We start from the raw sequence: 27,859 nt of genomic DNA on the forward strand, positions 1-27,859 counted from the left end.
CTGTATTATAAACTTGTGGTTTGATAGGGAATAAACTCTCAAAAAGACATTTTTAATAACTACTTTTCTCATTACAAAACATGTATTTATTGTACATAATCCAGAAAACATAAAGAACATTCAAATCATCTGTAATGCTGTCACTTTAGGTAACCACTATTAAATTGGGTATGTATCCCTCCAGTCATACATATTCACAGAATAGCATAGTGGAATTCCAAGGTCAGACTGACCCAGATTCAAACCCAGTTCTGCTACTTCTTGATGTTTTAGAAAAGTACCTTGATTTCTCAGACCCAGTTTCCTTTGTCCGCAGAATGGAACTAATGATAGAACCCACCTCAAGATTGTCAATCAGGAACTGAATGAGGTAACACCTATAAAGAATTGAGCCCAGTGCCTGGCACATGATATTAAGAATTTAGTAATTTTAGATAAGAGTTTTTAAAATTTGAGAGTATGGAATCAAATTTCAAACTCTGTAAGGGACAAATACCCTCTAAACAACATCTTAGGAAGACATAAAAAAAATCAGTTAAATTTAACTGTCTATCCTGTAGCCCAAGGTGGCTATGAACATGGCCCAACACAAAATTGTAAATTTACTTAAAAACATCATGAGATTTTTTTGTGTGTGTGATTATGTGTCACAATATATTTCCATGTGGCTCAAGACAACTCTTCCGGTGTGGCCCAGAAATGCCCAAAGGTTGGACACCCCTGGCCCTTCAAAGATAGTATTGAGAATACTAATCCTTTATTACATATGAGATACATATATATATATATATATAACTAAACTATGGAGATTGTAAAACAACATGGGGAAATATTTTCATTGGTAAGTGAAAAACAAGGTAATTAACTGGGATATACTTAAAGACTACCTTTGTAAGGTGGGTACAGATAAGCACAATTTAAAATTCAGAAAATTGATGTTAAGGTTGTGGGATTATGGAATTTTTAAAATCCCCTTTTACTGAACTCCTTAGGCTCCATCCCAACATTGACAAATGCTCACATGATACAGACTATCTCCACCTGCATGGCTCAACTGCACCTCACACTCGTGTCGAGAACTGAATTCTTTGTCTTCACTTTCAAACTTGTTCTTCCTTATTTCCATAAATGGCACCGCTTTGCTCCTGTCAGTAAGTGAGGTATGAGCAAGCATCTGTGACACCCCCTTCAGCATTTACAGTGTCTGTTACCCTGCTTCCTTGGTACTCCTTGTCCCTTCCTCTCCATTCTCACTGCCACCAGCTTGGCTCAGACCTTTTCTGGTCCCTCTCTGCAGTATTTCTCATATTGCCCAGAGATTAATTTCATGAAACACAAATCACTTCCCTATTGAAAAGTCTAGAGGTTTTCTGTTTTCTGCTACATAGGGTGGTATTCTTCACTACATGCCTCCAGCTTAATCATCAGCCCACTTCCACTGATTCCCGTGATCTTGATGCTGCATCCAGAGCAGGCAACTAAACCGTTCCTAGAGATTCTCAAGTCTTTGTCCCAAACCATTCCTGTTGCCTATAATGCCTATTTTCCTTTCCCTGCCAAAATCTGCATTCAGGGCCCTATTCATAACCAACTTGATGTATTAAAAAGAATAAACTGATACATGTAATATATGGTGAATTTAAAAATTTAAATGAAAAGCCAGATACAAAAGGATACATACTGCATGTTTATATGAAATCCTAGAACAGACAAAAACTAATACATGCTGATAGAAATCAAAGATAATTGCTGGAGGGTGAAGGAAAGAGAATGAATTGACTGGAAAGGAGCATGAGGGAATTTTCAGGAGTTATGGAAATGCTGTGTGATGTTCTTATTTTGGGTAATGACGTATGGGTTGTATAAAATGTATCCAATGGAACACCTAAGACCCATCTGTACTTTGTTGGTTTGTGGATTATACCAGTTTTTTTAATTGAGAAATTAAGATTTCACTCTTGTATTTTTTTATTTCTAAATCACTATTTAGTGAATATGAAGTATTAGTTTTTTAATCCAATGGTATTTTTCATTACTCCAAAGAGGTGATGGTTTAAGAAATAATTTGTTTTTATTTTTCAGATAATCTTTATCAAGAATTTCTGATTTCTATGACTTTTAATGCCTGCCAGTCTTCCTAATGCTTACTTTCCCATTACATCCAAATATAAGTTACCAATTTTTAAAATACTTTATTTATTTATCTTTAGAGGGGAAGGGAAGGACAAAGGGAGAGAAATATCAATGTATGGTTGCCTCTTGTACATCCCCTGCTGGGAACTGGCCTACAACCCAGGCATGTGCCCTGACTGGGAACTGAACCGCGGTCCTTTTGTTCACAGGCCTGCACTCAATCCACTGAGATACACCAGCCAGGGCTCAGTTACCAATTTTTTTAAATAATGGGTTAATGGTTTCTGTATTTCATTGTTCGTATATGTTTTTATTTCCAGTTAAAATGTTTCCCTAAAGCTTCTCTTGTTTGCTCAAGGCAAATTTAATTCTTATATGACACCTAGATATGCTAACTTCTCTAAAATTATACTTTAAACTTTCTGAAGACCTGTTTTAAAATTATATTTTGAATTGTTCCTTTAGGAATGAAAACTAGTCACAACTTCAGAAATGGCATATATGTGGCATCTTTTCTACCTCTTTCCCCATCCCAGCTCATAGTAGACACCCCATCAATCATGGCATCTTTTCTGTTGAGCCCAGACAGCCTCAAAGTCCTTTTCATCCACATATTCCAGAAAGCAGTGCTCAAGCCTCCAGCCTGTGGGTTGGACATTTGAGATTCCCAGGATTTAGGAGAAGGGTCACAGTGCTGGTGGGGTGTCCAGGCTGTTTTCTAGGTAACAAATTGGCCATATATACAAATGCCAAGATATTGAGAACAGTTGAAGACATTCGGTTGTTAAAAGATGGGGAAATGGCATCCAAAGTCCTAAGCATTAAATTCTCTCAGTTTGGGGTTGGGGCACATAGCCATCATGGCAGCTGGGGAGAACCCTACAGGAACAGCAGCTTGGGTTCCTCTCTGGAGGGGGACAACAGCCAGCCAGAGTAGAACAGTCAAAGGACCTCAGATCCTGCGCAGTTGGCTGGTAGCTGTGAGAACAAGACAGAAGTGGTGGCCAAGACCCCCAAGCTATTCTGGAGCATGACTTGCCCAGCCTTTCGCTACAATCCAGTCAACAGGTGGAGAGAGGCAGTTGTCAAGGCCCTTGAGGAGCCTCCAGAGTAATTCAAAATATGGAAGGCAAACCATGCAGCACCTCTGGAGACCTACTGCTGAAAAGAAACCTCCCACTCCAGGGCTGGACATGGCCATAAAATGGTCTTAACATATATGAGGACAATGGTGATGATGTCCCAGGGAACAATAAGAAAGCCATGCTTCTCCCACAAGGTGGGAAAATGGTGGAATCAGATGAAAAAGATGAGCATACTTTATTGGGTTGGCCAGAAAGTTTAGTTTATTTCCATGAAACAGAAGACACATTTTTCCTTTTCTCCAGTAATTTTGATTGATTTGATATTTCTCCATTGATTTTGATATTTTGAGTAGGTTGGCTATCTCTTGCTATTGATTTCTAGTGGGTAGAAGTCAGCGGTGCTGCTAAGCATCTCCCAATGCATAAGACAGCCCCCGCCCACCAAAGAATTATTTGGCCAGAGTGTCAATAGTACCAAGAAACTTCACAAACCACTTTTGACACTGTTAATCAGTCACAGCTGCACAAATCTTTTTATGTTTCAATTGTGTTTTTATCTTTATTGAAGTAAGAAAGCATAATATGCCGAAAATGTTGTGTATCCATCTTCAATATTAAAATGGCTGCTCAAAAATTCACCAATTTTGATGTTTTTTTAATGCATGCTGATACGACAGCTGTCACAATGCAAAATTGTGTCTTAACCTCTAATGAGGTTAAAGACAACTAAGCACTACTAGTACCACTGAATGAAAAAAACTAAATGAACTTTTGGTCTAATCCAATACAGTAAAAAGCACAAAGCAGAACTAGGGAGAATCAACAGAAGATAAACTAGAAAACAGCAAATGACAGTTTTTACACTGAAACTTACTGAAATTATTTGTTTTTGGCAGAAGAATTGATACTGTACATTACTGTGAAAAAACATCTCCATTAAAAGTCATGTTAGTTAACTAATGAGTATTGTGGCAGGAAGTTTCCACTGTAGAAATCATTTTTTATTTAAACCTCAAATGGTGACTTGTGATTGTGGAATTGACAACACTTGGAAGCATTCTTGCTATCACATAATTGACATGCTTTGAGAGTTCTGTCACGTGTTGGCACACCAGTGCCAAGGTTCTGTGAACCTTCTATAAAAGAACATTTTAAAGTGAATATATTTTACTGTGACTATATTGTAAATTACTTACAAAAATGTAATGTACTGTGAACTTGTAGGGTGCTTTTCAGCAATGTTTCTACAGTGTAAGTAGATCATGGAAGTAAAATTACTTATTCAGTATTTCTATTACTGCATAACACATTAACATTTGAATATGTCTGACAGATACCCTCTTTGCCATGTGATGTTTAAATAATAGGTATTACCATTTAGGGAGTGCTTTCTGTCTTCCTGGTGCTTGGTGCATACATTATCTCTGATCCTCAACCTAGTAAAGCAGGTATTAGTGGCCTCATTTCATAATAAGGAGAGATTAACTTGTCCAAGTTTACACAGCTAGTGCGCAGTGAATTTTGGACTTAACTAAGGACAATTGAACTTCAAAACCATCACACTAAGCCATCCATCCACTAATGAAAACTTACGAACTGCAGTTGGCATCTCTTCCAAGTGCTCTACTGTGGTAGTTGAGATCCTCTGATCACCTGATTGCTTGTATCACTGCACTTATTATTTATGCTTTTCTTAGGAAACTTCATTGTTTGCTGGAGATAAGGATCTGCAAGAAGTTGCCAGATGTAGCAAATAGAAATGCAGGAAACCCAATTAACTTTGAATTTTAGACAGACAATGTAATGGTTTAGTATTTGCAATAGCTGGGAGATAGTTACACTAAAAATTTGTTTATCTGAAATTCAAATTTACCTGAGCATCTTGTATTTTATCTGACAACCTTACTTCTCTACCCAGCTGCTGTTTTAATGCTTTGCATATAGTAATTAAGAGAATCAACAAGGTTGTAGTCAGGAATATAATCTTTGGCTTGACTATTATAATCCAAAATGCAATGCTGTTATCTGTGACATTTTGAACAATAGAAAGAAATTTTCTAAAAAACTGAGTTTCATTTTCAAGCATACTGGAGAAAACCTAGACTGGGGTTTAGGGAATGTGGGTGTAGTTTCAGCTCTGGGAGTGGTTCTTGGACAGTCTCAGAAATCCTGCAGCCCTGTGTTATTTCAACTAGTTGAAACAGTTTGAACTAAATATTTACAGGGTCCTTTGTAATTCTGAAGTTATACAATTCTAAATATAGATTACATAAAAGGCCACATATTTGTAGTCAAATCACGCATTTAACAGGAAAATAAAAATAAGTTGAAATACTCTGATCAGCACATATGGGAATGGTTTAAAAACTGCCAGATGTTGCCCTGGCTGGTGTAACTCAGTGGATTGAGCGCAGGCTGCGAATCAAAGGGTCGCCAGTTCGATTCCCAGTCGGGGCACATGCCTGGGTTGCAGGCCAGGTCCCCAGTGGGGGGCCACAAGAGAGGCAACCACACATTGATGTTTCTCTCTCTCTTTCTCCCTTCCTTACCCCTCTCTCTAAAAATAAATAAATAAAATCTTTAAAAAAAACCCTGCCAGATGTTATAGACTGTTGTATAAATGCATACCTGTAGTATGAGAAAAATGAAATTTGACTTAAAAAAATGCCACAGAACTTTATGTTCAACTTTGAATGAGGGAAGAGACTCCCCCCCCCCATTTAGGTTTTAAATTTGGAAAGGACTCTAGAAGTCAATGATTCTGACCCTAACTGAGATGTGAAATTTTTTTGTCTCTACTAGCACCTTGTAGCCATCATGGCCACTTCATCTGAAGAAGTTTTGCTGATAGTAAAGAAGGTGCGTCAAAAGAAGCAGGACGGAGCTCTATACCTCATGGCAGAAAGAATTGCTTGGGCACCTGAAGGCAAAGATAGATTTACAATCAGCCATATGTATGGAGATATTAAATGTAAGTCATATTTGTTAGTGATTTTAGAAGATTGCTTATCAAAATCTGTGGGTTTTTAATTGGAATGTTCAAAAAATTAAGCATACAAAAATAATTACAAAGCGGGACCAGCTAGTCCCACTTAGATTACTGAATATATGTAATTCTGTAATAGCCTTTACTACTTAGTAGAGTATTACATATGTAAATCTCCTTCATGTAAAGATCTCTATATACCTTCTTTTAAGAGTTGCATAATAGTCCACTGAATGGATGTACAGTTATGTATTTAACCAGTCCTCTGTTGGAGGACATTTAGAAAGTTTCCAGAATTTTATTGCAAACAATGTTGCAGTATTGATCTGTGTACTAATACTTTTATATATATAGCATACATCCATGCAGTGAATTTACTTGTTCTGATGGCTCATGCATTTAAAATGTTGATGAATGATACCAGATTGCCCTTTAATAAAATTGTATCATTTAAGCAAGTTGTCTAATTAATTTGTAGTTAGGTGGCCATCATCTGTTGAGAAGATAATTCAGTTTTATACTGAATGTAGATGGGAGAAATACAAAGCATTTTCTTTATGATTTTCAAATATGAAGGCAAAAATCAAAACCCCTTCTCTTTCCAAATTTGTGAGATTAACTTTGAAACATTACCCAAAGGGTTTGGTACTCTTGCTCAGTAATAATTAGGTTTAAAAGCACTAAGCAAATTCTGAGACTTAGAACCTTTACTCTGAAAAGGAGTTCTGCAGTTCACCTAGCTAAAGATCTTGAGTGAGAAAGACTCCAGGGGAGTCTGGGCAACAAAGTCCTTGACAAATTGTGGTTATGTTAACTGTGACCATTAATATGGATTTTACTATTTTCCTGGATATAAGATTCTTCTCCTGGAAAAAATTGTGTGTAGATTTTTAAGGAACATGACATTTCAAAAAATAGTCCTCAACCTGCAAGTGTTCAATTTGTAAATGTCCTTGGTGTATGAATAGTTGCCCAAAGTTATTCTACTGAAATAACTTAGAATCTTAACATTTTCAACAAAAATTATTTATAATCTATCATAATTCAGTACTGCCTAAGCTATCATGTCTTTTTCCCCACTATCCTGGTAACATTACCTTCTTCTAAAACTTTGTTTTTTGGCCCTGGCTGGTGTAGCTCAGTGGATTGAGCACAGGCTTGTGAACCAAAGCATTGCTGGTTTGGTTCCTAGTCAGGGCACATGCCTGGGTTGCAAGCCAGGTCCCCAGCATGGGGTGTGCTAGAGGCAACCATACACTGATGTTTCACTCCCTCTTTCTCCCTCCCTTCCCCATCTCTCTAAATAAATAAAATCTTTTTTAAAAAACTTTGTTTTTGTTTAAAAATAAAAGCTTTACAAAGTTTCTCATAATAGTCCTATAGACTAATATTTATTCTACAATAGACTCATAAACTAGTAACTTCCTGTGTTAGCTGCAGCCCTATATATTTGAAAACACACTCATTGTGATACCCTCAGCATGCAATTAATATACCTGCCCTTAATATACCTGCCCTTGCTGGTATGGCCAATACACTTAAAGGTTGGAGGTTTGATTCCCAGTCAGGACACATACCTCAGTTCTGAATTCAATCTGCAGTCAGGGAGCCAATCAATGGTTCTCTCCCACATTGATGTAAAGTTTCTCTACTTCTCTTTCTCCTTCCCTTCCCCTCTCTCTAAGAATAAATAAATAAAATCGTCAATTAAAAAAAACTTCAGAAGTAGGCCTCTCAGAGGCAAGAGCTAAACTAAACTAGAGCAAGGATAAAGCAGTGACTAAGAAAAGAAACCTAGGAGTGTTTTGCAGGAATGGGATAGTGGAACAGGTTGCTGGCAGTGTAAATCGTTTCACATTGCTGCTTTGGGCAGTAAGGTACTTCGTCTAAACCCTTGGTATGGAAACAGCATCTTCATTGAAAAAGGTTGGTTTGGGCTGAGAGTTCCCAACAGGGCGTCCTCACTACCATGAGTCATCCCTTTAATGGGACAAAGCCCGTCCAAAAGACAAGCAGCGCTCTTTGAGAATACAGGTTCTCTGTTGTGTAGTATATTTTGCTAGTCCCAGTCCCAATTTTCTATGAAAATCTTTAAAGTCACAGAAAAATTTAAAGAATAGTACAATGTATACCTATATAACATATCCCACCTAAGTAGTACAATTATTATTTTGCCATATTTGCTTAATTTTGTGTGTATGCTTTGACTGCTTATATTGTCACACCACAAAAATTTTAATATTCAGACCATTTTATATTTCCCCAGTTGTCCCAGTAATGTTTCTTAGAATTGTCATTTTTTAAAGCCAATGTACAATCTATAATCATGTATGTAATTGTAATTCTTTAGTCTTTAAGAGTGTAGGTTTATAGAATATTATACATTCTGATTGTGTTTGATAATCTTATTACTTAATATGCAGGTGCTGGTGTTTACTTCTATTCTGTCACCCCAGAAAGCCTATTGTATCAGGTCGTCCTGCTCTTAATGAGACTAATTCGATCACTTGGTTAAAGTGGTGGCACCAGATATCTCAAATGTAAAATTCCGTATCTTCCTTTGTAACCAAGTAAGCAAGCCATTGGCTGTGTCTTGGAGTTTTTTAGTCATAATGATTATGTTGATTCAAGGCAGCTGTTCATTTTTATTTTTTATTAATGATAATGTTGATTGAAGACAACTATTCAGAGTATATTTGGAACTCCTTGCTGACTGTTTAGAAAGCTTTAAAGATATCTGCCCCGGTTGAATGGAAACAAAAGCCCTTTATTATCTGGAGGTGGAGGCCATGGGTGAGAAGTGCTGTACAAAAAGAATACGAAAGAAGGAAGCAGAGTGTTGGCAGTGAATTTGTTGAACCACGCTCTGGATTATTTAAGAACAGTGCATTTCTGCTAAGTGAGTGACCTATTGGATGGCAGTTTCCACAGTGTGCATGTCCTCGTCTGATTAGCCTCATCTTTCTTTTTAGGCCAGAAAATCAGTCCAGAAGGAAAAGCAAAAATTCAGCTTCAGCTGGTCCTGCATGCAGGGGACACAACTAACTTCCATTTTTCCAATGAAAGCACAGCAGTCAAGGAGCGAGATGCCGTGAAGGACCTTCTTCAGCAGCTGCTGCCCAAATTCAAGAAGAAAGCAAATAAAGAACTTGAAGAGAAAAACAGGTGAAGGAGGAAAAGAATAGCCTTTCAAAGAGATACTAGGTTCTCTGCAGTCTTGTAGACTAATAGCTTGCTAATTCTTACCCCCAAAATATGGGCTGTGGTATCTTTATCTCTGTGTGTGGTTTTCAACTTCAGCATCTTACTATTAAGCATTGGGCAAATAAGAATGTATAATTTTGCCAGTCCCAATCCCAGTTTACTATGAAAATGTTCAAACTTACAGAAAAATTTAAAGAATGGTACAATGTATACGTACATAATATATCCCACCTAAGTAGTACAATTATTATTTTGCCATATTTGCTCTATTTTGTGTGTTACCATATTTTGCTGTGTATAATATCCTCCTATGTATAATACACACCCATAAGGAAAAATGTTTTAATTTTTTAATTCAGTTTTTATTATATTTAGACACAAAAACTGATTATTGTAAACCAGAGTATTATTTTGCATAAGGATATTGTTGTTGCTTTCTAGAGTTATACTTTTAATGCATAAGCATGAATAAAAAATTAAAAACAATTATACAGATACGGAATTCGTAATACCCATGTATAAGGTGCATCCTTATTTTTCCTGCAAAAATTTGGGCAAAAAATATGCATTATATGTGGTAAAATACGGTAAATCAACTGTCTCGATCCTTAACATCTGATAAGGAGCAGAACTGAGACTTGAAGGTGCTAATGTCCCTTAATTCCTTTCCCCAGTTCTCTGTCACAGAGATACTGAACTATCAGAAGTGTGTTTGTAAGCCCTGGCTGGTGTAGCTCAGTGGATTGAGTGCGGGCCTGCGAACCACATGATCAAGGTTCGATTCCCAGTCAGGGCACATGCCTGGGTCGCAGGCCAGTTCCGAGCAGGGGATGCACGAGAGGCAACCATACATTGATACTTTTCTCCTTCTCTCCTTCCCTTCCCCTCTATAGATAAATAAATAAAATCTTTTAAAAAAAAAGAAGAAGAAGTGTATTTGTGCCCTGGATGGTGTGGCTCAGTGCATTGAGCACCAACCTGCAGACCAAAAGGTCACCAGTTTGATTCCCAGTTAGGGCAAATGCCTGAGTTGCAGAGACAACTGATTGATGTTTCTCTCCCTCTCTTTTCTCCCTCCCTTCCTCTCTCTTTGAAAATAAGTAAAATCTTTAGAAAGAAGAAGTGTGCTTGTGAAAAAGAAACCTGAAGTAAGTTATAGTGTTAAAAAGTTAAGAAAACATAGAAAGCAGTGAGAATTTCTGGTAAGATTAATTCCACCACCAGTATCTTTCAGGTGACCTGGGTTTATGGATACAGGTGTTTATCACCATTAAAAATTAGTTGCTAGAAAATCTCAAGCATACCTCCTCTCTTCTCTGTTCACCTTCATTTGTGAGAAAGAATACAGTGCAATACAAGTACAGATACAACGACCTTTGTGTTACAGGGATACTGAGATGGATGAGTGAGACCAAATTTACACCCTCAAAGAATTTTAATCTTGGCTTTTTCAGACTTGCATTTATCTCCACTTTATTTGTTCCTCCAAAAATGTGGGCTTATTTTGGTTTTATTGTTTTGTTTTTACTTTCAGTTATTAACAAATTAAATGACCTCTGTTGCTCAATCATCAAAAAATGAAAGTTGTGTATTTTTGGTGTTTCATGTTGTTAAAATCTTTTTTTAAAATATTTTATTTATTTATCTTTAGAGTGGAAGGGAAGGAGAGAGGGAGAGAAATATCAGTTTATGGTTGCCTCTCATGTGCCCCCTGCTGGGAACTGGCCCACAACCCAGACATGTGCCCTGACTGGGAAATGAACCTCAATCCTGTGGTTTGCAGGCCCGTGCTCAATCCTCTGAGCCATACTAGCCAGGGCAATGTTGTTAAAATCTTTAAGATGTTACCTAAATGGTGTTTTGTTCTAGAAAGTTCAATATATTCAATGTGTTCTATCCCCAGAATGCTGCAAGAAGATCCTGTTTTGTTTCAGCTTTATAAAGACCTTGTTGTGAGTCAAGTGATAAGTGCTGAGGAATTCTGGGCCAATCGTTTAAATGTAAACTCAACAGAGAGTTCTTCCACATCCAATCATAAGCAGGATGTTGGCATTTCTGCAGCTTTTCTGGTATGTGACTCTTTAGATTCCTGAAGGGGGTGGGGGTTAAAGAAAACCCTGATTGTGTATTAACAATGTCATTTCTCTTTAAAATTTAGTGTTTCCTTACAAGTAAATTAATGGATACTTCAGTATTTATGGCATTCTTCTAAAGTATTTTTAAGTACATACAGTATTTTTTAAAATTTATATTTTTCTCTAGTTATTTTTCTTGGTTTCTGGACTAGACCCTAGCAGGCTGGACATCAAATGGACTTTTGAAAGAGAATCTTGTAGCAATTGGACTAATACTTATTTCCCCTAGTTCTTTTAAATTTAGGGCTTTCTGATACCTTTCTTTTTGGTTGCTATACAATACAAAGTTAAATGTATAATGACTGTCGTATTACAGAAAAATAAGATTTATAAAATCTATCTTAGAGAAAAAGTGGGAGTACCTTACCTGTGGAATTAGAGAATGGGATTCAGTTAGTCTTTACTCTGGTGGAACCAAAGCAGTATTTATAGATTTAACAAAAATTTGAGTACTAGTTATGTGTTTGTCATCTTTCTGTGTGCTTAGTAATGAATTAATAAAGTCTTTCTTAAAGAAACTAGTCAGATAATACTTCTGTATTTGGTAAGAAAGGCGTGTTACAGTTTTATAACTGTACAAGTTTACGTTAAAGCTCCCCTAGCTCTCTGCTGTTGGCCGCACATAAACAGGTCGGTTTGACCGGTAGGGTTTTGAACGAAGCAGATTTTATAGGTCCCTGTGATTATGTGACACCAGGCCAGGCTTCTTTGTCTCTCTGCAGAAGTAAGGTGAGGGGCTTACCTCTGTTCCTAATTTGATCAGAAAATCTGTTTTTCCACCTTGTCCACTGCCTGTTGCATGCTTAAACATCTTCCTCCCATATTTTGCCGAACACAGAGTGGGCAAAATTAGGGTTATTGTGGGTAGTACAAACAAATAATGGTACAAGAGTAAACTCTGTTTCACATATTCAGAACTGTAAACCACCTTTGTCCCACTCATGTGTATGTATATGTATATGTATGGTCTTTGTTTTAGGCTGATGTCCGGCCCCAAACAGATGGATGTAACGGTTTGAGATACAATTTAACCTCTGATATCATTGAGTCCATTTTTAGAACCTACCCAGCAGGTAAGAAGAATCAGTTCTTTCAGATAGTCACAATATTTGTTTGGAGAAATTCAGTATCATATCAATGGAAAACGAAAGGTATAAGTTTATTTCTTACCAAGTACAACAAAATACATGAAGTACATTTTCTAGCCTCTGTCATATAGTAGACATTAAGGGTTTAGTATAAATTGTGCTGTCATCAGTTCATTGATATAATGACTTTCCCATTCTTCCCATCCGTGATTCTTAAACTCTATGTGCCCTTAGCTATACCTGAAAAATATCTAATCATCTAGAGGCACCAGTAGATGAGTTCTCCAGAGCACCAACTCAAATCGTCCTTCATGCTCCCTCCAAGAGTAACCTTCCTCACAGAATTTCCCTTGCAGAAACCATTCTAAAAGTATAAATGTTTTGATCTCAGCCCTAATGATTTATGATGTACGGCCAAGGTTGAGAGCCACTGCTTTAGTCATTTCTCTGACCAACCAGTGCTCTTTTGACCCCGTTCTCTCTCCCCACTTCCTCACTGCCCTACCTCTACCCCAGGAGTTTGGTCAAGCATCACCTCATTGCCGCTTCTGAAATCCTGACTCCTTTGGACGGATATGAGCCTCTTCCCCTTTCTCTCCGTAGGGCCTTGTGTCTGCCTCAAAGAGTTACCACATTGTAGTGTAATCATTTACATATCTTTCTGATACTAATGTAATTGTATAGTGTTTAGATGTGCCAGACACCATTCTAAAGCCTTTAGGTATATAAACTCATTTAGTCAGCAAAAAATACTCTATGAAGTAGGTGCTATTGTTACCCCCATATTAGAGGAAGTGTTGTACCTAGAATTTTAAACTCAAGCTCTCTGGCTTAAGAGGCCATGCTCTTAATTAACCTCTTTGCTCATTGGACTGTGAGCTTCTAGAGTGCTAAACTGGTGGTACAGTGGGTGTTGAGGTCTTTATTTCCCCAGCACCTAACCCAGTGCCTTGGATTGGAGATGAACATGTGATATATAAATAATCAAACAAAATCCCTGGACAGGTAGCTCAGTTGGTTAGAGCATTGTCCTGATACCCCAAGGTTATAGTTTTGATCCCCCAATGATGGCACGTATAAGAATCAACCAGTGAGCCCTGGTTGGTGTGGCTCAGTGGATTGAGTGCCTCAAAGCCAAAAGGTCACTGGTTCCATTCCCAGTCAGAGCACATGCCTAGGTTGCAGGCTGGGTCTCCAGTCGGGGGCACATGTGAGGGAACCACACATTGATGTTTCTCTCCCTCTCTTTTCCCCTCTCTCTGAAAATAAAAATGAATAAGATCTTTTTTAAAAAAAGAATCAACCAGTGAATGCATAAATAAGCGGAATAATAGATCAGTGTGTTCCCCCTTTCTCTCTGAAGTCAGTAATACTGTTTTTTAAAAAATGTGTTAAGATTCTTAAAAAGCTAGTGCCTACATAACCTCTCAAGTTATATTTCATATCTATAATTAGTTTATTGTATACGGAATATGAACTTGAGAGTACAAAGTTTATTTATAATCTAGTTTTTGCTGTTAGTCTATATTTCAAATAATTTGAGGTTTTAAGGAATGGAAATGTGTGTAACTATTATGGTTTTTCTTCCACAGTAAAAATGAAATATGCAGAAAATGTTCCCCACAGCATGACAGAAAAGGAATTCTGGACACGTTTTTTTCAGTCCCATTATTTTCACAGGGACCGGCTGAATACAGGGTCAAAGGACCTCTTTGCAGAATGTGCCAAAATAGATGAAAAAGGTAACTTTATATCTGATACATTCTACCATTTAATTTGCTATTCCCTACTCATTAGTACTGTTAGTGTGTTTTAATTTCTAGAAAGGTAAGACTTTTTTAGGGGGAGGGGTACATTTATTAAAGCTGGGGATAATGAAACAAGGGCCTAGGTTAGAAAAAGCAGCAGGAGAGAGCATAGGCAAGGCTGCTTTGGCTAACTGGGAAGTCAGAGAAAAGGGGCCCTTTGAAGACATATTCAGAGGGTTAGTGCAGGACACGCTCCAGCTGCCCATTGTCCCCTGGTTGCAAGTCTCATGGGGTCCCTGAGAGTTTGGAGATGCGCACCTGAGAGGGAACAAGTGAGGGAAGGGGAAGGCTCAGGGTGCTCCTGGGAGGGGGAGCGTGCCAAGAAAGCTAAAACTTGATCGAATTTTATTTCGTGTATTTTCTAGGGTTAAAAACAATGGTCTCATTAGGAGTGAAAAACCCACTACTTGACTTGACAGCTTTGGAAGATAAACCTTTGGATGAGGTAAGTAATAGTAAAGGATCTACAAGAGAAAAGAGTCTTTTCCTAGTTTTCAACATTTTTATAGTTTTAATGTTGCCTTTAGTGAGGATGTTCTAATTGTGAGAATGTAAATCAAACAAAATACTGTTATTTGGAGTTATTTATCACAAGTGCTTTTCAGTAATATTGTTCACAATTAAAATTGCCTTGGAAAACAAATTCCTATCTGAGTTGCTACAACTTTTTAAAAAGAATTTTCTAGCTCTCCCACCACTAGTTCTCTAAGTAATAATGAAGGCTTAACACGTTCATGAGTCTGGCTTGATGCTGTAACTAATGTTAATCTCTAGAAATGTGGATAAATATTAGTAGACAGGGAAAACATAAACATTTGTTGACTGCTATTATTTACCCACTGTGAATGAGCAATCCACACTAGCCCTAATCTGTTTCAACAGCCAGACCATCAAGTGTGAGCTACCTACCTTAACATGATGACTCTAGACTTAGATGTTTAACAGTCATGGAGAAAGAGGTGATACCTTTGATAATCAAGGTGAATTCCATCCCCGCCCTGCCCCCGCCCCGGGGAAAAAAGAAACCTGCCTTCCTTGGTTATTTTTACACTCTTATGTTTTGGTTTCCTTCCCCTTTTCTGGCTCCTTTTCTGCCTCCCTTTCTGCTGGCTGTGTACAGATGCTCATAACTTCTCTGTTGTTTTGTTTTGCTTTTCCCCCCTTTTTTGAGGCTTTATGATTTTTATTTTTCTAATAATATCTTATTGATTATGCTATTACAGTTGTCCTGACTTTTCCCCTTTGCTCCTCTCCACTCAGCACCTACCACTCCCTCAGGCAATCCCCCCACCACTGTTTATGTCCATGGGTCATGTGTATAAGTTTTTTGGCTACTCCACTTCCTATACTGCTCTTTATAACTCCGTGGCTATTTTATAACTATCTATTTGTACTTCTTAGACCCCTTACCTGTACATCCACTCCCCTATATCCCATTCCCATCTGGAAACCATCAAAATGCTCTCTGTATCTGATTCTCTCTCTCTATTCTTCTTGTTTCCTTAGTTTGTTTTTAGGATTCAATTGTTGATAGATAGGTATTTTTTGCCATTTTATTGTTCATAGTTTTGATGTTTTTCTTAAATAAGTCCCTTTAACATGGTTTGGTGATGATGAACTCCTTTAGTTTTTTCTTGTCTGGGAAGCTCTTTATCTGCCCTTCACTCCTAAATGATGTGTGTCTCTGCTGGGTAGAGCAATCTTGGCTGTAGGTCCCTGCTTTTTATAACTTTGAATATTTCTTGCCAATCCTTTCTAGCCTGCAAAGTTTCTTTTGATAAATCAGCTGACAGTCTTATGGGAAATCCCCTGCAGGTAACTAACTTCCTTTCTCTTACTGCTTTTAAGATTCTCTCTTTATCTTTAACCTTTGGTTTTTTAATTATGATGTATCTTGGAGTGGGCCTCTTTGCATCCATCTTATTTGGGACACTCTGTGGTTCTATCTTTTTTATTCCAAATCATTGATTTGATTCTTGGTTTCATCTACTCTACCGTTGATTCTCTATAAATTGTTTATTTCTCACTGGATCTTTTTTATGCTGTTGAGGTCCTCACATAGTTCCTTGAGCATCCTTATAACCAGTGTTTTGACTGGCATCTGATAGATTATTTAGCTCCCTTTCATTTAGCTTTTTTCTGGAAGTTTTGATCTGTTCTTCCATTTGGGCCATGCATCTTGTCTCCTCATTTTGGCAGCCTCCCTGTGTTTGTTTCTATGTATTAGGTAGAGCTGCTTGGCCTCTATGCCTTGGTAGTGTTGCCTAATGTAGTAGGTGTCATGTAGGGTATGGTTGCACAGCCTCCTCTATCTCCAAAGCTGGGTACTTGATGTGTGCCCTTTGTGTGGGCTCAAGTATAATCTGTTGGAGTTGAGCCTTGGTTGCTGTTGGCAGATCGGTAGGAGGGATTTGCCCAGGCCAGTCAGTTGCAAGGACTGGCTGTGACTACTTACACCAACCTCCACCTCTATGGAGGATTCAGCTGTGCCGGGTCAGGGTGGTGGTACTTCAACCATGGTCTTTAGCTGTCCACTGGATGTGCTGGCTCTGGAGTTTCCCAGGTGGTAGAAGCCAAGGTCATCCCCCACCTGTGTTTTGCTGGGGGTGACCATGCCTGAGCTGTAAAGCAATCTGAGATGGCTACTACTTGTGCTGATCTTGGGGATTCCCAGCTGAAGCCAAGCTATGAATCCAGGCTGGCTACTGCTAATGCCAGGCCTGCAGCCAGCTGTTGCTTATTTGAGAGGATTTAGGAAGTTGTGAGGGATAAGCCAAGACCAGCCATTCATATGGAAAAGCAGCTTGGGTGGGCCCATAAGTTGAGTGGGGCATAGTCTCTGGGGATCTCCAGGGTGGGTCACAGAGTGTTAGCCAGGTTGATGGAGTCTCAGATAGGGCACCAGCTTGTCAGCTCTGTAGTGGGAGGGTTCAGAAAAGAGAAAATGGACTCTGCTCATCTTGATGCCAGACACTTCAGTTTCTCCCTGTATACCACCCATGCCTTTCAAGCTGCTATTCCAGTGCTGGGATACCCCTCAGAGGGAGTGAGTCTGTCAAAGTTCATGTGTGGGTTCTTTAAGAGGAACTGCTTGGGGCTCCAGCAGTCTCTTCCACCCTCTCAATCTCCACTGGTTTTTGCAGCCAGAAGTTGTGGGGACTTATGTTCCTGGTACTGGAAACCTGGGCCATGGAGCCTGGTGTGGGACTGGGACTCCTCACTCCCAAGTTATCCCTCCTGAATTTGTATTCATCACACGTGTGTGAGGGACCAGTCTATTTTGTGTCTGCTCCTGTCCTACCAATCTGGATGGATGTGGCTTCTTTAATTCCTTAGTTGTCAGACTTCATTCAACTCAATTTCTGATGGTTGTGAATGATTGCTGTATATTTTAGTTGTAATTTTGATGTGGTTGTGCAAGGAGGTTGTACCATGTCTGCCTGTGCCACCATCTTGACTGGACGTTCCTCCCCGCCCCCCTTCCCGCCCCAACTTTCCTCTAATTTTAGTGTATTTATTCTCCAGGTGAGAAAACCAGTGTTAAAATTGTGTCATACAGTCTATATTATATATTTTTTAAAATTCCTTTGGTCCCAGGTAAGTCATTTCCGTCATGAAATTCAGTTTTTAGGACCCTCTTAATCATCCTGAGAGAATGGAATTGAGAGAAGCTTAGACATTTTAGCTTACTTAATGTTATGAGAAAAAAGATTTTAGTACTCTTTTCTTTAAATAAAAGTATGGTATATTATTACATGTATATGTGTAACTTTCTTCTTTACTTTGCTTATTTCCAGTATCAGTCCAAGCTAAATATGCCATAATTGTCAAGTTCATAAACTTTAAAACAAATTACTTGGCTTAGGCTCTGTATTGTGCTTTTATTAACATTTCTAAATCCAGTTTTCTTATAAAATGAGGTTAATATAGTACTGACCATGGAAAGGTGTAGGAAAATTGGGTAGATGTTTAAGGGAACAAAAAGTTTTGGAGTACTAATGCACAGCATGGTCAGCAGTACTGTGTTACATGTTTCAAAGTTGCTAAGAAATTAGACTGTAATTGTCCTCACCACAAACAAAGAAATGATAATTATGTGACAGTGATAGAGCTGTTAGCCTCAGTGAAAATTATATTGCAATATTTAAATATATCTCATTCAGGCCCTGGCCAGGTAGTTCAGTTGGTTAGAGTGTCATTCTGAAGTGGAACGACCAATCTTAGTGTCTCTCTCTCTCTCTTTCTCTCTCTGTTCCTCGTGTTCTCTCTCCCTGTGTTACTATTATTTACATTTTTTTAGTGCCTGCATGTTATTCAATTGTATGGATGTATAAGTAATCCACTTAAAAGAAATGTTGGTTGATTACTTCACTTTTTGCTTTGGTTGTGCACCTTCTCTTATCTAGTTGTTGTAACTGTCCCAGGATATTGTCTTAGGTCTCCTTCTGAATGCATTCTCTGTATTCCATTGCTTTAAATACTAAATATGTAATGACTAATACCAAATAGTGCTGGTCTGTCTAATTCCAGAACTCCAAATTCATATATTCAACTGCCTACTTGATATCTTCACCCTAGATATTTCACAGACACCTCAACGTAACATTTCCAAAATGGAACCTTTGATTCCCATCATCACAAACCTATTTCTTCCTGGGTCTTCCTTATCTCAGTAAAAGAATATTACCATGAACTCATTTGCTCAAGCTAAAACCTAGGCGTTTCGTTTCCTTGATTCCTCCCTGCCCTCCACCTCCAACACAGCTGTCTACATCCCTTTCTCTCCACAGAGACTTACACCCTCCTGCTGCTAGGCTGCCACCTTCTTTGGCTAGATTGTTTGCTTTAGCCTCCTGATTGTTGTTCCATTTTCTACTTTGTTTCTTACAGGTCATTCTCTCCTATCAGTAAGAGTTAAAAATCAGATCAAAGCATTCCTCTACATAAAACTCTTTAATGGCTTCTTATTGAACTTGAAATAAAATCAAAACTCCTGCAAGGCCTTTCTTGGTTTGGCCTCTGCCTACTTCTGCCTCAGTTTGGGCTACTTCCACTCACTAATGCTCCAGACACAATGGCCTTCAAAACTATCCCAAGCTTTTTCTACCTCGGGGTCTTTACACTTACTATTTTCTTCCTCTAGTTTTTCTATCTAACTAGCTTGTACCCATCTTTTAGATATCTGTTCTGATGTCCCTGTTCCAGAGAGACTTTTTCTAGCCTCCCAATCTAAAGGGGAGGCTAGAAACCCAGGCTGGATTCCCAACCCAGTCACTGCATCATCTCTTTCCCTTTATTTTCTCTATAACACTTGTCATTTTCAAAAATGATCTTGTTTTGCCCTGGCTGGTGTAGCTCAGTGGATTGAGCAGGGGCCTGCAAACCAGACGATCACGGTTCGATTCCCAGTCAGGGCACATGCCTGGGTTGCAGGCCAGTTCCCAGTAGGGAACACACGGGAGGCAACCATACATTGATATTTCTCTCCCTCTCTCCTTCCCTTCCCCTCTAAAGATAAATAAATAAAATCTTTTAAAAAAATGATCTTGTTTTACTTGTCAATTGTCAGCCTTATATTTCACCAATGTCTGGCCCACGTTTCATTGCAGTTATACTTAGCTACATAAACTCATGACACAGTGTGTATTTCATTGTATCTTTAAGTAGTTTGCTCATCTTGGAATGTTGTCTCCATGTCTGCCTTGCAATATGGTACTCCACAGAGCTTTTCAGACCTTCCCCATCTCTCCTCCAGTGGGCTTGACCACTTCCTCATAGCACCCGTGAGTCTTAACTGTGTGTACTGGCTTATTACAGCCTAGCATCCCACTAACTAGTATTTTGGCTCCTTTGGCACAAGGTCTTGTCAACTTTGTAACTACAGGGCCAAACTATAGCATGCATTTGGTATATGTTTGAAAATATCCCATTTAATTTTCCAAATAACCCATTTTATAGAGCTTGCCTAGACTAACATTATGAAACTGATAAAGCCAAAAAATGAATTCATATCTGACTTTAAAAGTTAATGCTTTTTCCCCACTGCATTCTGTTCTTTGGTTTAATATTTTGCTAACTAGGTTCAAAATTACTCTTTAAAAAATGCACAGCTGAAGTTAAGATTTTTTTAAAGTTTTTTTTTTTAAATTATTATTTATTTATTTTTAGAGAGAGGGGAAGGGAGTGTGAAACAGAGGGAGAGAAACATCAACGTGTGGTTGCCTCTCACGTGGCCCCCACTGGGGACCTGGCCCGAAACCCAGGCATGTGCCCTGACTGGGAATCAAACCAGCGACCCCTTAGTTCGCAGCCTGCACTCAATCCACTGAGCTACACCAGCCAGGACTCAAATTAAGATTTTTTGGTGATGGTAAATTTACAGTTAGTAGCATTTCTTAATTTTTTTATGTGTGTAATTTCACTTTTAAATGTTTACCTATAAAGATTTGTAGTGCTCAGAGTTAGTAAAATCTCATCATCCAGAAAATTTTTTCAGTTAAACATGTATCTTAACAGGTAAAATCAGAATTTTATTTTGATTTTTAATCTACTAAATTGTTTCTTATAGGGTTATGGCATTTCCTCTGTGCCATCTACTTCTAATTCTAAATCCATAAAGGAGAACAGTAATGCTGCCATCATCAAGAGATTTAACCACCACAGTGCCATGGTCCTGGCAGCAGGTCTCAGGAAACAGTTAAGTACACACACAAGGTGCAGTGCCTGGCTTTCCAAGACAGCCAAAATGAGCTGTGGTGGTGTTCTGCCTGTGGCTCTTAACATGCATTTCTTTTCCTTGTTTTTAGAGAAGCACAAAATGAACAAAATGGTGAGCCCAGCAGCATTGATGGAAATTCCAGAGATGCAGACTGCTTTCAGCCAGCAGTCAAAAGGGTATGGGTAAAAAGTTGGGAATATTTAAGGCTCAGGTTTCTCCAGATACCTTTTGTAATTGTTAATACTGTATGTTGATTCTTGATCATTTCAAATGACTCGGTACTTCTGACCACGTTAAACATTTGGCTTAAATTCTAGAACATTTTAAAAAGTACTTTCTCAGTTTTGTCTGGCCAGTCAACCTCCCATGGACTCAGGTCTTTTCACTATTTTCGTTGTGGTTTTTCTCTGCTTTCACATGCATGCATTTGCACATATTGGTGTATAGTCCTGTTTTCCAGGGGAAAGTATTCAACAATGAAAGAAAGAAAAACTGAAGGTTTGTGTATAATGATTTTAAAAGATGGGATTTGGCCCTCATATTGAACCTAGCATTTCTTTTCTTTCTTCTTCTTTTTTTTTAGATTTTATGTATTTATTTTTAGAGGGGAAGGGAGGAAGAAAGAGAAAGGAGAGAAACATAGATGTGAGGTTGCCTCTTACACACTCCCAATTGGGGACTTGGCCGACAACCCAGGCATGTGCCCTGCCTAGGAATCGAACCATTGACACCTTGGTTCACATGCCGGCACTCAATCCACTGAGCCACACCAGCGAGGGCTAAACCTAGCATTTCACAGCTACATAGGTCTTTTCATTAAATATTGAAGAAATCGCCTTGGCTGAGTAGCTGAGTTGGTTAGAGTATTGTCCCAGTAGGCCAAGGTTGTGGGTTTAATCCCTGGTCAGGGCACATGTAAGAATCATCCAGTGGCCCTGACTGGTGTGGCTCAATGGATTGAGTCCTGGCCTGTGAACCGAGGGGTTGCTTTTTCGATTCCTAGTCTCAGGGACATGCCTGGGTTGTGGGCCAGGTCTCCAGTGGGGAAGGTGCATGAGAGAGAACCACACATTGATGTTCCCTCTCTTTCTCCTGCCCCATCCCTCTCTCTAAAAATAAATAAGTAAATACATTTTTTAAAAAGAATCAACCAATGAGTGCATAAATAAGTAGAACAACAAATCTATGTTTCTCTTTCTCAAATCAATTTTTTAAAAAATTTAAAAATTGAAGAAACTGTACTGACTGGTGTAGTGCAGTTGGTTGGGGAAAATAGATCAGTAAAACCAAAATAAAAATTTCGGAAGTACCTGGTCAGTTACCTCTTTTGGTTAGAGCATCATCCCAGTATACCAAGGTTGCAGTCAGGGCACGTACAAGAATCAACCAGTGAGTGTGTAAGTAAGCAGAACAACAAATCATTGTTTCTCTTTTTTCTCTTAAAAAGTAAAAATTAAAAAAGAAAGACATAAAGAGTTAAAAGTAACACCAGATACATGGAGGAATTAAGAGTATGATAAACATGGCATTTCAGAGTCATTGGGAAAAGACAGATTATTCTATAAATGGTGTTAAGAGGCCTGATAAATAATTTAGTGAAAAAGCTCAGATTCCCTACTTTACTCATTCCAAAATAAATTCCAAGTGGATCAAAAATCTAAGCAAAAATTAATCTTCAGAAGATGAAACAAAAAGGGAATAATTTTTTTAACTACAGAAAAGTATTTACAACACATATAATAAAAATAGTCTCTTATTTATTGGGGGGGTAGAAAAATACACATTTACCTACCAGATTGTCAAAAATTAGAAGTTACAGTGTAGGAAAACAGATATTCTCTGTAATTGATTGCTGAGAAAGTGGGTTTAACCCTCTGTAGAGCAGTCAGCTCTAGGAAGTGAAGCTATTGGGGGGAAGACTGCATAATTTGCCCTCTGTGCAATTTTCCTTTTTAGTCATATTTGTTACTTTTATAAGGGACAATTACAATAAAAGGTGTTGTGTTAATAATTACAGGCGAAGTTACAAGAGTCCATTGAATATGAAGACTTGGGAAAAAATAATTCCATGAAAACGATTGCACTAAACCTGAAGAAGTCAGATAGGTAAGTTTGGTTGATACAACACAAGTTATTGCAGAATATACTCTGCTAGAATAGCATTAGAATAGCAATAGAATAGCAAGTTTAGTCAGTTTGTTACCATAACAGTTATAGTATCCTTTTTCCTTAGAAGGATACTTTGTGCACCTCGGAAAAGGATCCTAAATGATCAAAGTAGGAAAATACATACTGTCTCTCTGTGCTCTTTGCATCCTTTTGCCGTTATGTGAAGTAAATCATTTTATTGAAATCTCTTTATATTATCTTTTTTGCTTTGTAGAAAATGTATTGAGACTGCTAAAATATATGGAAAACAAATGTTAAGCACCTTTATTCTGTGTAATTTCTTCCTTTGCTAACCTTCAGGTATTATCACGGTCCGACTCCAATCCAGTCACTACAGTATGCGACAAGTCAGGACATTATTAATTCTTTTCAAAGTATTAGACAAGAAATGGAAGCTTATACACCCAAATTAACTCAGGTAGGTAACTTGCAGTGTTTGAAAAACAGAATTCCCACACACAATTACTCCTTCATTTTATGCACATAGCCAAATTGAACTATATAACTAATTTTCATTGCATTTAAGAACATAATTCTGCCCTGGCCAGTGTAGCTCAATGGATTGAGCACGGGCCTGCAAACCAGACGATCACGGTTCGGTTCCCGGTCAGGGCACATGCCTGGGTTGCAGGCCAGTTCCTGGTAGGGGACCCACGGGAGGCAACCATACATTGATATTTCTCTCCCTCTCTCCTTCCCTTCCCCTCTAAAGATAAATAAATTAAATCTTTAAAAAAAAAACATAATTCTGCTAAATAAATTTTAAAAATCAAGAGGTAGGGAAGGAAGGCATTTGGCATATTCAAGAAGCATCTGAAGATAAGACGATAATGAAAAATAATGAGTTTTATGGTTGCCAGTGCTTTCTTTCCATACACACACACACACACACACACACACACACACAGTTTTATTGTTAAAATCTTTCCAAATTCTTATGGCTGTCACTCTCTAGATAATCTGCAGGACCTCACAGCCCACTATTCTTCACTATTCCCTGTCCTTATTTATCCTTTAGTTGATCGTCAATTTCTGTCAGTTTTTCAGTATTTCTTAATTTAATCACCTTGGTATAAGCCAAGTGATTAAACCAAGGCAATATAAAAAACCTGATCAGTTTTTTATATTGCCACTGCAAGTTATCTTTCTAAAAACAAATATGATCTTACCACTCTGCAGCTTAAAAACTTTCAGTGCCCCACTTGTTGCCACAGTAATTATCTGAATGCCCTTGTCTGGCATGTCAGACCCTTTACTGTCTGACCTAACCCACACCCACATCTTCAGCCCCAGCTCCAGCCGTATCTCCACCATCCACTTCCACACATAACAAAGAGTCCTGTACTCCAGCAGAACGACTCCAGAGTTGTTTAGTCATGTTATCATCGTGCTTCCTATGCTTTTTTTGCTCTTGCTTTCTCTCTTCTTAGAATGCCCTTAGCCTGTCCTGCCCATGGTGAACTAATAATAATTATTCAAGACTCAGCTCAGATTTTATTGCCTCTGTAAAGCAATCCTCAACATGCCCAGTAATGAGTTTTTTTCCATTTCTGTTTTTACAAACATGGAGGCACTGACTTCATACCTGTATTATAGTGCTTATCACATACTGGCACTTATATTTACTCTTTATTTTGAAGTAATCTCAGATTTACAGAAAGATGCAAAAAAAAATGTTTTCTGACCAATTTTGAGAGTGGATCCCTTTACTCCTAAATATTTCAGTGTGTATTTCCTAAAACAAGACATTCTTACAGGTAATACAATAAAGGTACAGAACATAATTCTGCAGAACATAATTCTTTATAAGTTAACACTAATAAAGTATTATCTAACCTAAAGATCTTAAAGAGATTTGCCAGTTATACCGCTAAAGTCCCTTACAGCAAAAGAAAACTCCTTGGTCCAGGAACTAAGTTATGTTCATGAGTTGCATTTAGTTCTCATGTATCTTTAGTCTTCTTCAAAAATGGAATCATGTCTCAGTTGATTGGGCATCATCCTGCAAAGCCCAAGGTCACTGGTTCAATTCCCAGTCAGGACAAATCCTGGGTTGCAGGTTCGGTCCCCAGCTGGGTCAGGGCATGTGTGAGAGGCAAACAATCAATGTTTTTCTCTTGCATTGATGTTTCTCTCCCTCTTCTTCCTCCCTTTCCCACCCTCTAAAAATTAAAAAATAAAATGGAATAGTTTTTCAGTCTTTTTTTCTCTTCATCACCTTTATATTTGAGGCGTACAAGCTAGTTTATTGTAGAATACCCTCAAATTGAATTTCCCTAATGTTGCCTTAAAATTGGATTCATGTTACATATTTTTGGCAGGAATACCACAGAAGTAATGTATAAGTGATGTGTTAGCCTCACATCAGGAGGAACATACTTATTTGTCCTAACTTGTTGTATTAACTTTGATCACTTCGTTAGGTTAATATCTGCCTGATTTCTCTACCAAAAAGTTACTGTTTTTACTTTGCAATTAGTATCTTGTGGGGAGATACTTTAAGGCTATGTAAATATTTTATATCTTTTCAAACTTCCGCCCACTAGTTTTTTAGAATCCATTGACGGTTCTTGCTGAAAACAAGTATTACCATGCTGGTGGCTAAAGGGTGGTTTTCTAATTCCATCATCCATTCTACATTTATCAGTTGGCATTCTGCTGAAAGGAAGAGCTTCCTTCCCTTCTGTATTTATTTATATCAACATAGATCCATGGATTCTTACATAATTCTGTGGGTAATAAATTATTCCTTTCTTTTTAACTAAGGTATAATTTATGTATAATAAAATTCACCTTTTTACAACTCTCGTCTCTTGTTCTGCATTTTAATAAACATACACAGTTGTATAACCACCAACACAATCAAGATAAAAAAGTTTTGTTGTTCCCAGAATGTACCCATGCCCCTCCATTATCAGACTCTTCCCAAGCCTTTCAGACTGGCTCTGTATTGTTCTGGTACCGTCCTTACCTGGTTTTGAGCACCTCCTTCACGGCACAATGAGATACATATTCCAGATTCATCTTACACTTTCCCTGCCCCTGCCACAGAATCTTCCTTGTAGTACCAAGTAGATTTAGAAACAAAGATCCCAGTGTTGGGTGGGGTGTCAGTGCTGTTGGAGTGTCATTTGCTAGTGGTGTTAGAGCTAGGAAATGCCTGTACACTCACACATGCACACACAGCAGATTGGGGCTTACTCGACTACTTTCCTTCTAGACTGTAATTGCCTAGCATGTGGCCGTTGGGCCCAGGTAGACCCACCTAGCTTTACAGCTCTCATCAGTGATACTAAGTATGTAAGTAAGATTATCCTCACATTGACCCTCCCATATTCCTCTGCACCCCAAAGATGGGATTTTATCTGAAACACATGAATTGAGTCTGAAGGCCCAAGAAATTATCTGTCCTTGTGTGTGTGTGTACCTGGGTACAGCCAGGAGCTAGTCAATGAGCTCAGCAATCACAGAAGATTGTGGTTACAATGTGCTATAAATTTCTAACAAAATAGGAGTAAAGTGCACTCCCATGTCCCTTTGACTCATGGTTGTCATGTGCTATACACTATACCAAGTTTAAAATTTTCTTTCTAATCCAGCCAATTTACACATGGATTCATTTTTGTAACAACTCCATTGAGAAACCTAACCATTCATTTTTGTAACAACTCCATTGAGAAACCATCTCCATTGAGATGCACTAACCCTGCACTTGAGCCATTCAACAGATGATTTGTTTCTTGCTATAACCACAGTGCCTAGCACTTGTAGGCACCCATTGAATGGATAGGTCAGTTATGTTCCTAAATGTGGATACTGACACAGTGAGGAATACATTCTTTCCTCTTTAGCTCGGTGTATTTACTTCTCTAAAAAACGATGTATTTCTACTCTTTTGGGTGTTGTAGGGGTTTTTTCCCCAGCTGCCAGCAAGTATGCAGATTAACATGTTTTACTTAGTTCCGTTCTTTAAACTCAGTTTTATTTTCAAGGGTAAGAGTTCACGAGTTAAGTTGAATTGATGCTTAAGAAAAGGCTTGACTAGGCAAAGGGTCATGTGGGTTTTACCTGTAGACTTGCGTCCTATTCCTCGGAGATTGGTCATTACTCTTTCTACACAGACTATGTTTCTAGCCTCATGGGAAGTAGTTCACTCTGGTGAACTCGCTATAAATTGCATATTTATACAATAATAAAGACTTACTGGACATTTTGCTGTAAAGCTGATGTGTTACCTAAGAAAGACGTCCAAAAAAGAGAAAAACCACTTTTCCTGTTTCCTTTCAGGTTCTTTCAAGCAGCGCCGCCAGCAGCGCCATCACAGCACTGTCACCCGGAGGAGCACTTATGCAGGGGGGCACGCAGCAAGCCATAAACCGTATGTGCAGGGCTCCCTTCTGTTGCTATCCCTTTACTTAAGTAAGCTCCAGTAAGTTGAGAGGGGGGCCAAAGTTTTGTTGGCTATGCTTTGGAACGTTTCTGGGGGTGTTGTTTTTGTGCATCCAGATCCTGATGTGTGGACCACAACTTAGG

General features: G+C 38.4%; 1 protein-coding gene across 2 annotated transcripts in view; it reads left to right on the forward strand.

Moving 5' to 3' along the window:
- The window catches only part of GTF2H1 (general transcription factor IIH subunit 1), a 38,231-nt gene that overhangs the window by 3,753 nt on the left and 6,619 nt on the right, over positions 1-27,859 (forward strand). Inside the window, exons 2-13 of one of the 2 annotated variants that reach the window (XM_037040351.1) lie at positions 317-370; positions 6,021-6,189; positions 9,177-9,369; positions 11,312-11,477; positions 12,523-12,616; positions 14,224-14,373; positions 14,805-14,884; positions 21,008-21,135; positions 21,246-21,333; positions 23,175-23,263; positions 23,627-23,744; positions 27,614-27,704. In XM_037040351.1, coding sequence (XP_036896246.1) covers positions 6,036-6,189; positions 9,177-9,369; positions 11,312-11,477; positions 12,523-12,616; positions 14,224-14,373; positions 14,805-14,884; positions 21,008-21,135; positions 21,246-21,333; positions 23,175-23,263; positions 23,627-23,744; positions 27,614-27,704 — 1,351 coding nt within the window. In that variant the 5' untranslated portion in view covers positions 317-370; positions 6,021-6,035. The remainder of the gene's footprint in view (positions 1-316; positions 371-6,020; positions 6,190-9,176; positions 9,370-11,311; positions 11,478-12,522; positions 12,617-14,223; positions 14,374-14,804; positions 14,885-21,007; positions 21,136-21,245; positions 21,334-23,174; positions 23,264-23,626; positions 23,745-27,613; positions 27,705-27,859) is intronic. The other variant, XM_037040350.1, reaches the window with a different exon arrangement.

The sequence above is a fragment of the Sturnira hondurensis genome, unplaced genomic scaffold (genome assembly GCF_014824575.4).
Source record: "Sturnira hondurensis isolate 20B ecotype Veracruz unplaced genomic scaffold, ASM1482457v3 Scaffold0002638, whole genome shotgun sequence".
In the NCBI taxonomy this organism is placed as follows: domain Eukaryota; kingdom Metazoa; phylum Chordata; class Mammalia; order Chiroptera; family Phyllostomidae; genus Sturnira; species Sturnira hondurensis.